Genomic DNA, 12,839 nt, shown 5'->3' with positions numbered 1-12,839 from the left:
TCTCTCTCTCTCTTCTCTCTCCTCTCTCTCTCTCTCCTCTGTCTCTCTCTCTCTCTCCTCTCTCTCTCTCTCTCTCTCCTCTCTCTCTCTCTCTCTCTCTCTCTCCTCTCCTCTCTCTCTCTCTCTCTCTCTCCTCTCTCTCTCTCTCTCTCTCTCTCTCTCTCCTCTCTCTCTCTCTCTCATCTCCTCTCTCTCTCTCTCTCTCCTCTCTCTCTCTCTCTCTCTCTCTCTCTCTCTCACACACACACACACACACACACACACACACATACTGTGTCTCTAATATGAACATACACACTCCAGGCTTGATTTCATTATTATACAAATATCTCATTAGAATTTTGCAATTCAACATGAGGTGTCCCAAAAAACATGGGCATTCTTTATCTTGAACCTGCACACTTTTTTTTTTTTTTAAATTTTATAGTTTCAGCTTAGAGCTGCGGCCATGCTGATGCACCGCCCGTGTTAATTTCCTTAAAAAATTGTTTTTCATTTGCTTTTTGCATGCCATGTTCAGCTTTGTGTATTTATAGTCAGTCACACATGCGTGTTTTTGTATGTACATTTGTATGCATTTAAGTATGTGTGTGTGTTTGTGTGTGCATGTGTGTGTGTGAGAAAAAGAGTGATTGAGTGAAGGGGTGTGTTGTCATATACATGTACATATATAAAAATACATATGCATACATTTTTTGTATGTCTGTGTGTGTGAGAGAGAAACAAAGAGAGAGAGACACACACACAGAGATAGAGTGATGTCTAAGTGACATTTACTCTCTCTCTCTCTCTCTCTCATACACACACATGCACACATACATACAAAAAAGATGTATATTTATTCATTTACGTATGTACTTATACATGACAACACATCCCTTCACTCACTTTCTCTCTCTCTCTCTCACACACACACATGTCCATTTTATCTGATGTTTGATATTCTGTGTATGTGTGTGTGTGTGTGCATGGGGCGTTCCACAATCGCCATTTATTTCAATTACTCTTGTGAAGATATTCACGTAACTCACTTTTTCATTAATCCCCATTTTAATTTCCAAAAAAGTTTCCCACAACAATGTTCTACATCTACCCCATCTCCTCTTGTAGAGAGTGAGAACTCTATACAAAAAGAGATGGGATAGATGTAGATGATCAGTATTCTACAGTGAAGCAAAGATGAGTACAGGTAGCTAGAGTCAATGTTGAATTCTACAACTCTGTTAACTCTAGCAAGTAAGTTTGCAAATATATAAACAAAGTTTTTGATGCTACAACATACACTCTTATGCAGAATGGCAGTCAGCAGATAAATAAAAATGATGAAGTTGCACAGCATGTCAGAGGAATTTGGCGTATCTTCAATTTTTCCATTCATGAGAGGCACCCAGCCATCATTCATTTGAGTGTCCATCTAGAGAATGGCCACAGGGTTATCTTTACTAAACAAACAGCCTTGTAACAAGCACTTTCTCCAAAAGAAACTACCCTTACTGCCTTTTTTAAGTTGTGGCAAGTAGATGAAGATGCAAGAAAACTCCTTTACCCACAATCACCAAAGTATTACACCTGGAGAAATAATAAAAGGCACAAGAGGAAACATGTCTTGTTTTGCAGGAAGTACATGGTCCCAAATCATTCCAAGATTTGAGTGGGGTAAATAGTCATGTGTGTGAAACGTAGAGGGAAGCATGCTATCAACAAGGTTTTTTAGCAAATGATGATCATTGGGATCTTGCATTGACTGAAGCATCAATATCAGATTCTCCAAGGAAACTCTGCAACCATTTTGCAATTATACTGAACATGTGTCAACTTGGCAGTTTCCTACAGCTTTGGATGAAACATCATGAGGACATGGCTGAGGACTTAAAGTATGCAGTTCAACAGGCAAACGCAGATATTCTCTGAAACAATTTTTAACTAAGCACTGACTGAAATTGAGAATCAAATTTTGGTCAATGGAGGTAAAAATTTGCAAGAGACTGGCTCTGGACTTCCAAAAACAAACTCTCAAATTAGTGATTTAACTACAAGAGACATAACAAGAGAGACAAATTATGACATCACAGAGTTGACTGCATTTGTGAATGAACATGAACCTAAACTTCTTCCAGAACAATGTTGTGCATATGATAAAATTATTTCATTAGTCAGAGAAAAAAAGTAGAGGAATTTTCTTTTTTGATGCTCCTGGTTGCACAGGTAAAACATTTGTAACAACATTGCTTTTCTCCAAGGTAAGAATTGAAGTTGCTGTAGCATTGTCTGGCTTTGCTGTCACCATTCTCTCACGAGGACGAACAAATTATTCTGCTTTTAAATTGCCACTAAACCTGGTCACAAATGACAGTCCCAATTTTAACATAAGAAAAGGTACAGGTTCAGCAGAAGTGTTGCGTCAATGCCATCTGATCATTTGGGATGAATGTACCATGTCACATAGAGGTGCAATGGAAGCTCTTGATAAGACCTTACAGGACATAAGAGGCAACAAAAAATCTATGGAAGGAGTTACATTAGTGTTGTTAGGAGATTTCAGTCAAACATTACTAGTCATTCCGAGACAAATAAGATCTGATGAAATAAAAGCATACATTAAGTCTTTAGACTTATGAAATAAAGTGCAGAAATTCTTCTTCAATACTAATGTGAAATAGCCTGCTAGACACAAAGGTTAAAGTTTCTAAACAACTTCTAGAGCAATGAACTCCAAGTGAGAAATATGCCAACCACTGACCTTTACTCCTATTTACATTTTATTGTGAGCATTAATGTATAAGATTAATAAATCTCCATACTAAGAACACCATGACATGCAAACAAGTGAAATACCCTAAATAACAACAACAACAAGCCTGCTGACTAACTAAAACTTACCACCTACTTACATTCTTTTGTGAACCCTTAAAAACTCCATTACCTGAAAAAACTGACACACCTAATTACAAAGGTTTAAAGACTGGACTGAACTCTGATCTTTAATCATAATATCCTCAAAGCAAAAAGTAAAATCTCTTATTACTATCTAAATAAAAAAAACTAACTAAAATTAGTGACACATCTGCTGACCAACATACTCCTTTCTTTTGAGAACTTCTATGACCTGATGATGACATACCTAAATAGACACACCTGATTACAAAGTTCAACATGCATGAATAAATTTTGAACAGTATCACAACCCCATATTTTAATATAAGACCAGCAATTTTGAGATGAGGGGCAAAGTTGATTACATTGACCTGAGTGCTTGACTGATATATTAATTTATTGATTTGGAAAGGATGAAAGGCAAAATTGATCTTGATGGTTTTCAAATCAGGATGTAAAGAGCTAGAAGAAATGCTGCTAACCCCAAAATTAATCAATAGAAATTCTCCATATCACCTCTCTATCACAACCTATCCTATAACCTAATTATCATTCAACATAGCTCAGTTTACCCTAGAAAATTTTAATTTAACAGATACTTCACAAAGCCAAGATGAACTCAAATGTACCACAGTCAATGATGGCTTAACTGGTTGAGACTCCAAAGTCACAATCAATACTACTCTTCATCATCATCATCATCGTTGTTTGACGTCCATTTTCCATGCTGGCATGGGTTGGACAGTTGACTATGGGCTGGCAAGCCAGAAGGCTGCACCTGGCTCCAATCTGATCTGGCAAAGTTTCTACAGCTGGATGCCCTTCCTAATGCCAATCACTCTGAGAGTATAGTGGGTGCTTTTTATGTGCCACTGGCATCAGAGCCAGTCAGGCGGTACTAGCAACAACCATGCTCAAATGGTGCTTTTTATGTGCCACCAGCATGGGACCAGTCAGCTGGCACTGGCATCGACTACGCTGGAATGGTGCTTTTTACTTGCCACCGGCATGGGAGCCAGTCAGGCAGCACTGGCAATGATCACACTCGAATGGTGCTTTTTACATGCCACTGGCATCAACCATGCTGGAATGGTGCTTTTTTATGTGCCACCAGCATGGGTGCCAATCAGGCAGTATTGTCATCAGCCATATATATATATATATGGTCAAACAGGACACCACTTGGCTGACAGACTCAGCAATGACACCCCAGTCTCGCACCACTTCCTTTCTACCAGTCATTTGCTACAACATCTGCCTGTATTCAGACTGTCTCTGCACAGGGGCCACCTGGATTCCCACCTTCGCTGTGAACAGGAATTAATCTTTTCTCTTTGTTCCTTTGTACCAAATGGGTCAACTCACTACCTCTCTTCATCTGACACCAAACCCACAAGGATTCCCACACATTTCCCACATTCAACTGCCCCTTCCACCTACACACCTGCATACCACCTTCCTTGGTACCCTCACCACACACACACCACTATACAAACACCCATACACACTGTTCAACTCATTACTTCATACACCATTACACACACACCAGTACCAAACACTTCTCAGCACCCACAGAACACACCATTATTCATACACACATCACACACCATCATGCACACTCCCACACTAACGCAAGAATATAATACTTCTACACAGACAATATATACTCACACATGCAACACACATAGACACAGATAACTTTCACTTGCAAGCACACTATTGGTCACACACACACACACACACACACATACGTTAGCCTAACACATATACACACATCCATCCATACACACACACACTCACCTACACATGTACTCACACACTCACTCCCACATCATTCTTACATACACACATGTGCTTGTGCACCTTAGTTCCTTGGGGTCACTGTTATCGTTCTTATTATTATCTCCCTTTCATTGAGCCTCTCTTTTTCTGATCATCTCATCATGTTGGACTGTTGAATTCTGCACAATTTTTTTTACCTCTTATTCCTTTCTGTCAAGGAGCAGAGGCTTGAAACATAAAAGACTTTTCCATTCTTCCCAAGCATTAAACTAATACACTTGCTTGTTGTTCCGACACCTGTCTTTGTCTTTTGTTTTCTGTAAACTTGAACTATATAATGATTTCTTCTTCTATATATGGATAGTTTATCCTGTTCATGTTATTGTATTAACATTATCATGCATTTGAGAATAAATTATTTCTGTATTTATTTATTTATCATCATCATCATCATCGTTTGACATCCGCTTTCCATGCTGGCATGGGTTGGATGGTTTAACTGAGGACTGGCGAGCCAGAAGGCTGCACCAGATTCCAATCTGATCTGGCAAAGTTTCTACAACTGGATGCCCTTCCTAATGCCAACCACTCTGAGAGTGTAGCGGGTGCTTTTATGTGTCACCGGCACGAGAGCCAGTCAGGTGGTTCTGGCAATGGCTACACCCAAATGGTGTTTTTTACGTGCCACCTGCACAGGAGCCAGTCTGGAGGCACTGGCAACGACCATGCTCGAATGTTGTTATTCACATGCCACTGGCACATGTGCCACTAAGGCGACGCTGGCAACAATCATGGTCGTATATATATATATATATATATATATATATATATATATATATATATATATATATATATATTCTTCATATCTGAAGAACCTAAAAGAATAGGTGCAAGCGCTACTATTTATAAAACATATGACATATTAATTAATAAAAATCTGTAAATGTACAACCATCCAGATATCTGAGTACCTTATTATTTTTTCTAATATATAATTCCTGTACATCACCTCCAAACCTTCCAGTATCATCATCATCATCGTTTAACGTCCGCTTTCCATGCTAGCATGGATTGGACGATTTGACTGAGGACTGGTGAAACCGGATGGCAACACCAGGCTCCAATCTGATTTGGCAGAGTTTCTACAGCTGGATGCCCTTCCTAACGCCAACCACTCAGAGAGTGTAGTGGGTGCTTTTACGTGTCACCCGCACGAAGGCCAGTCAGGCGGTACTGGCAACGGCCACGCTCAAAATGGTGAATTTTATGTGCCACCTGCACAAGAGCCAGTCCTGGGGCACTGGCAACGATCTCGCTCAAAACTCCTACGAAGGCCAGTCAGGCGGTACTGGCAACGACTGGTGCATAAATATAGCTGGAAGAGAGCCATTTCAGCAGATTGTGAAGAAGCTATAGAGAATATTTTATGTTCAGTTTTTAGGTTTAGACAAGTTTTGTCAATTTCATATAATGCACCATTTTTCCATGATCCTCTTTCATTTGATTGGGATATTTAAATTTTTTGCGGTATTTCTGATGTCAAAGGATGAATATTGATGTGTACGAGTGTTTTCAAATGTAATTCTGAGGAATTGAAGAAGCAAATATACCTTATCTTGCCTCACTCATTTTGCCCCAGCTAAAGTTGTCCTTTCTATGCTCCAAGAGAACAGTGATAAATCTTCTGAAATAGTGTTCTGAATATGTTGTAGTGTTTTTAATGTATTTAGAGGTCATTTGCTTAGCTGATATAGTTTTTGTAGGGTAGTAAGTAAACAGTTGTAAAAAAAAAATTTTTTAAATTTTTTTAAAAAATTTCACTCATTCTGCCCCTCGATCCACACACCTATACACACACACTACACATAATTGAGGATATGTTGAAAAGTTTCCGGCTTTGGATAAAAGAAAATACAGGAGAACCAGCCAATTAAGATTTTATTCAACATGTTCTCTCAGATTCACACACCCATTGCTGCGGTCCTTCAGTTTTTCTAAGCTCTGTAAAAGAACTCGGAAGACTAGGGGCTTCAAGCAGGCCCAAATTTCTGGCGTGAGGTTTCATATAGTGTTAATTCAAAAAAACCCATTATGAGGTTCGCAAGGACTGGTGCAGCTTTAGTACCCATCGCGATACCACATTTTTGGCGAAAGTATGTTTCTGCAAACAGGAAGTAATTGTTGGTCAGAATGAACTTAAGTGATTCTATGATGAAAGTTGTGTTGATGCGATTAGGAAATGTTTCTGGGTGTTTGTGCAGCCAGAATTTAATTGCCTCAATCACATATTCATGAGGGATATTTTGTATAAAGGTTGACCACGTCAAAAGAAACCAAGAGTGACTCCTCGTTTGTTGTTTTCGGGAGGTGATTGAGCATGTCAAGATCATCTCTGATGAAACTTTTGATGTGGCTTAGGAAAGGTTTCAAAAGAATGTCCAAGAAATTGCTTAAGCGATGTGTTTCGCAGGAGGTGCCTGCTATAATGGGTCTTAGTTTTAAATCTTCCAGTGCCTTGACGTTGATGTAGATTTCAGAGGAGAGTTTGCAAGCTTCGGTGATGGATTTGTTCTTATGGATTTTAGGGAGGCCATAGAAGAGGCTGGGCTTGCATTTGAAATTAGTGATGTAATCCTTTTCTTTGACTGTGAGTCCTTGACCTTGCTGGAGTATAAGGGTGGTGAGATTTTTGAGAGTTTTTTGTTGTTTATAGTTGGTGATAATTTCATAGAAAGAGTTGTCGTTTAGTAAGGAGAGTGCTAGGTGTTTGTAAAAATCTGTGTCCATTAGGACTACAGAACTTCCTTTGTCAGCTTCTTTGATAGTAAGGCTTTTGTCCTGTTGTAAGTCTCTTAGGTTTTTCCATTCTATGCTATTAAATTTTGATTTGACCTTGGTTTTAGGTGGGGTAAAAGGGAAACTCTGGATGTAGTTGCAAAAATCAAACTTTAATAGCATAGAATGGAAAAATCTAAGAAACTTACAACAGGACAAAAGCCTTACTATCAAAGAAGCTGACAAAGGTAGTACTGTAGTCCTAATGGACACAGATTTTTACAAACACCTAGCACTCTCCTTACTAAACGACAACTCTTTCTATGAAATTATCACCAACTATAAACAACAAAAAACTCTCAAAAATCTCACCACCCTTATACTCCAGCAAGGTCAAGGACTCACAGTCAAAGAAAAGGATTACATCACTAATTTCAAATGCAAGCCCAGCCTCTTCTATGGCCTCCCTAAAATCCATAAGAACAAATCCATCACCGAAGCTTGCAAACTCTCCTCTGAAATCTACATCAACATCAAGGCACCGGAAGATTTAAAACTAAGACCCATTATAGCAGGCACCTCCTACGAAACACATCGCTTAAGCAATTTCTTGGACATTCTTTTGAAACCTTTCCTAAGCCACATCAAAAGTTTCATCAGAGATGATCTTGACATGCTCAATCACCTCCCGAAAACAACAAACGAGGAGTCACTCTTGGTTTCTTTTGACGTGGTCAACCTTTATACAAAATATCCCTCATGAATATGCGATTGAGGCAATTAAATTCTGGCTGCACAAACACCCAGAAACATTTCCTAATCGCATCAACACAACTTTCATCATAGAATCACTTAAGTTCATTCTGACCAACAATTACTTCCTGTTTGCGGAAACATACTTTCGCCAAAAATGTGGTATCGCGATGGGTACTAAAGCTGCACCAGTCCTTGCGAACCTCATAATGGGTTTTTTTGAATTAACACTATATGAAACCTCACGCCAGAAATTTGGACACCTTTTCCACATCTTTTTAATGGATAACTGGAAAAGATATTTGGATGATTGTTTCATCATATGGAATGAACCCTATGAAAAACTTCTAGAATTCAAATCCATACTTAATAACATACATCCCAACATTCAATTCACTATGGAATTCAGCAAACATCATCTCCCTTTTCTTGATCTTTTAATTATAAAAACACCTAATAACCAAATCACAACCGACATCTACCACAAACCTACAGACTCACAACAATACCTCCTTTTTAGCTCATGCCACCCAAAACACACCAAGATAAATATCCCCTTTAATTTAGCTAAAAGAATTTGCACCATTGTCTCTGACCCAACCACTCGAGAAATACGCTTACAAGATCTCAAAAAAACACTGTTACAACGCCAATATCCCTCCACACTCATAGATCTTGGAATAAAACGTGCCAAGGAACTTGACAAAAACACACTAAAAACCAACCAACATAATAACACACCCAACCCCAAAATACTTCCATAACCCCAAAAACATCGAAGCATTCACCACAATTAAACAAAACCTCCCCTTACTCACCACAGACCCGAAAATGAACAATATCATTAATACACACAAAGTCCTTAAATGCAAAAGGCAACACAAATCTTTGAAAACATTATTAACCAATTCCAAACTACATACACCACTTCCACCCCCATCAGTTAAAAAATGTGCATGCTCTAATTGTGGCACCTGCCCCTACCTACTTGAAGGCTCTGAATTTACCTTCAAACGAGGAACAAAGTTTAAAATTAAAACCAATTTCTCTTGTTCCTCGGGTAACCTCATTTATGTCCTTACTTGCGCAGGTTGCCAAAACTTCTATATCGGACAGACGAGCCTCCCATTACGTAGAAGAGTAGCTGTCCATAAGGAACAAATAAACCTCCCTCAATACCGCCAAATTCCACTCAGTGGCCACATAGACTCTTGCGCCAGAAACAAAAACCCTAAATTCATTATATTCCCTTTCTATCAATGTAAACACAGAATCTCCACACAAGAAAGAATCAACAAGGAGAATCTTTTCATAGAGAAATTCCAACCATTTCTTAACACACACACCCCTCAGTGACCTTATTTCTCTATGAACAGACACAAACTTCCTGTTGAAAAAAAGAAAAAAAGAGTTCATAACTCCAACTTAAAACACTTGTCTCCCCTTACACACACTTCCTGTTTTGACACCACATTTCCTGCTTAACACAAACTTTTAACCATTTTTTTAAACCTAACAAAACTCTCAACTCTCATGCATCCTTATTTTTCCTACCAATTTATACATGAACTACTATTGAACTACAAAAGCTCAAAGACAATATAATGTATGGGTATATTTATTTTTTTATATATTATTGTTTTATATATTTTCTTCATTTTGTACTTCTTTGTAAAAAAACATTTTCATTCTCCTTCTTCTTGATAATTTGCTTCTTCGCAATAAAAACCGGTTAGAAAAAATCTTTATTAAAATATGCTTCCAGTTCAGCATTCTGGCTTTTTTTCATTTTCCTATATATATATATATATATATATATATATATATATATATATATATCAATATATTATAAATTAACTACCGACAAAAATAATTGGTAAGCTAACTCAAAAAATCATCACCAAAATAGCAGAAAAAAATGACAGTGAAGGTATGCAGACGCTTCAAGGATCGATCCTTTTGGTTATATAAATAGTAATAAAGGAGTTACGATGCAAAAACGTATATATTCAAATGAACATATTTATCTTCTTCAATATATATTTCAGTATAAAGAATTCATTAAGAGACTTAATAAATCAAAATTTCTTTACACATCATTCAGGAATAAATATAACATCAGAAAAAATACATTCGGTTTAAAAACACAAACTGTTCATGGCGAAAAAATTTCACAATTACAAAAAACCATGTATGCATACACAAACAAGCAAAGTTCACAAGTCATAAACACATACACACATACACACATACATCCACACATGTGAGCGTGCACGTGTGTGCGCGCATGAACGTGTGTGTGTGCGCATGAATGTGTGTGCACGCATGAACGTGTGTGCGTATGTGTACGGGCGCACACGCGGATGCCTGTATGTAGGTAATAGCGTTCTTTTTGCTAAAACTTTAAAAATTTTGTCCGGTTTTTTGTAATTGTGAAATTTTTTCGCCATGAACAGTTTGTGTTTTTAAACCGAATGTATTTTTTCTGATGTTATATTTATTCCTGAATGATGTGTAAAGAAATTTTGATTTATTAAGTCTCTTAATGAATTCTTTATACTGAAATATATATTGAAGAAGATAAATATGTTCATTTGAATATATACGTTTTTGCGTCGTAACTCCTTTATTATTATTTATATATATATATATATTAGTTCGTTTTGATAACACTATTTAGCCAATACATTTAGTCTCCAACTTTTCCACTTGCTCGGAATAGGCTTCTCATAAACAAGATTGAGTCTTGAAGCCTTTTTGAATTTGTACCACAGTACTGCATCAGGTCCAATATAGGAAGGGAAGAATTTATGTAGTACATACAAATCTCTTGGATAAAATATGGATATGAAAGTCAGCTTTAGAAAATTTTAAAGCTGTTATGCAAATTATTTTTTTAATGCAATTCTATGTGTTTAATTTTTTCTAGTTTTTAAGAAATTTATAATTAAAATATATATATATATATATATATATATATATATATATATATATATATATATATATATGACGGGCTTCTTTCAGCTTCCATCAACCAAACCCACTTGCCCTCTCTCTCTCTCTCTTATATATATATGTGTGTGTGTGTGTGTGTATGTGGAGATGCAATGGCCCAGTGGTTAGGGCAGTGGACTTGCAGTCATAGGATTGCGGTTTCGATTCCCAGACCAGGCGTTGTGAATGTTTATTGAGCGAAAATACCTAAAGCTCCACGAGGCTCTGGTGGGGGTGGGGGCGAATGCTGCTGTATTCTTTTACCACAACTTTCTCTCACTCTTTCTTCCTGTTTCTGTTGTACCTTTATTTCAAAGGACCAGCCTTGTCACACTCTGTGTCATACTGAATCTCCCTGAGAACTACATTAAGGGTACATGCGTCTGTGGAGTGCTCAGCTACTTGAACATTAATTTCACGAGCAAGCTGTTCCGTTGATTGGATCAACTGGAACCCTTGTCATTGGAACTGACGGAGTGCCACAAATATATATATGATGTGTGTATGTATCATATCATAATGGAACGAGAAAGAGAGCATGAAGCAGGGTCCTACAATCCTATGTAGCCAAAACTTTAGGACTGCACTGTTCAGTCTAAAACAAGTAGTATAAAATCATTAATTACAATTTGAATATATCTTTATAAAAATTTAATTCCAATTCTTTATTTTGAAAGCTTCAATGTGGCTGTCATCCTGTTTCAATAGATCAAGCGATAGCATATTCACTGCGATGTGTACTTCCAGTCTAATCCCATTTTGTGGAACTTACTGTAAATCTTTGTGTCATTTTTTAACCCCTCAAAAAGGTTTTTGGGATTTCTGTTTTCAACAACTGTGATTCTTAGTTTTTGTCTTACTTTCCATATTATTTTGGTGCGTAAATGAAGTATTGCTTACTATAGTGAGAACCATTTCCTTTTAAAAGCAAACATATTATGAGTGAAAAATAAACATTTAGGTAATTAAAAAATAAACTGTTTTTGAAGAATGGTAATTTCCTTGAGTGCATGGATCCATCATGTGCAGATATGCTACATTCCATTACTCAAAAATGAGTAATAGAATGGCTCATTGTACTCACACGCACATGATTGGGATCAGAAATCATCTACTTTTTTTCATCCCCTAAAGATTTACTTAGTTTTTATATTCTGTTCAGCACAATATAAGTTTCCCAGTTTCTTGGTGCAAGACATTATTTATTTTCAAATTCAGACTTTACAACTAATTAAACATTGCATTAATTGATATGAAATAAAACTCTAATCTTTCAGCTATAATGATGGAATGGTTGAGGTATTTGGGTTACACTCCTCCTTCCATGTTGCTCAACTCCAAGTTGGTATGATACCTCCTATTCGCATTGGACAGGCAAGCAGAATAAAGGTAAGTGAAAGAAACATGTTCCATGGTAAAAATGACTGACATTTTTCACTCAATTTTCATGTTTCTCAAAAGAGAGTGCAAAAAACAAAAGTATAAGGAAAGTTTTGAGATGAATTTACAGGCTTTTGTAGCTTAAATGATAAATTCTCATTATTATTATTACTGTTATTATCATTATTCCTTCATTTGTAACACAGTGTAGGTAAAAATGCCCCGGAATCTTTAATCATCTGTCAAGTCACAACAAGGACTTCAGACAGATAATACTTTCC

The 12,839-nt window shown here is 37.1% G+C and overlaps 1 protein-coding gene across 7 annotated transcripts in view; it reads left to right on the top strand.

Moving 5' to 3' along the window:
• Positions 1-12,839, top strand: part of LOC106870969 (diacylglycerol kinase epsilon) — a 230,670-nt gene that overhangs the window by 185,351 nt on the left and 32,480 nt on the right. For 5 of the 7 annotated variants that reach the window (XR_016240656.1, XR_016240655.1, XM_052978393.2 and 2 more), the window contains one exon: positions 12,456-12,567. The exons of 1 other annotated variant lie outside the window; for it this stretch is intronic. Coding sequence is in view for 4 of the 6 variants with exons in the window: in XM_052978393.2 (XP_052834353.1) it covers positions 12,456-12,567 (112 nt within the window). In the remaining 2 variants the exon portion in view is untranslated. Of the gene's footprint in view, positions 1-3,094; positions 3,295-12,455; positions 12,568-12,839 lie in introns of those variants that run through there. One more of the 7 variants, XM_089347108.1, reaches the window with a different exon arrangement.

Source organism: Octopus bimaculoides, chromosome 2 (genome assembly GCF_046866305.1).
Source record: "Octopus bimaculoides isolate indiv1 chromosome 2, ASM4686630v1, whole genome shotgun sequence".
Taxonomy (NCBI): Eukaryota; Metazoa; Mollusca; class Cephalopoda; order Octopoda; family Octopodidae; genus Octopus; species Octopus bimaculoides.
This window is presented reverse-complemented; position numbering and strand designations above follow the sequence as displayed.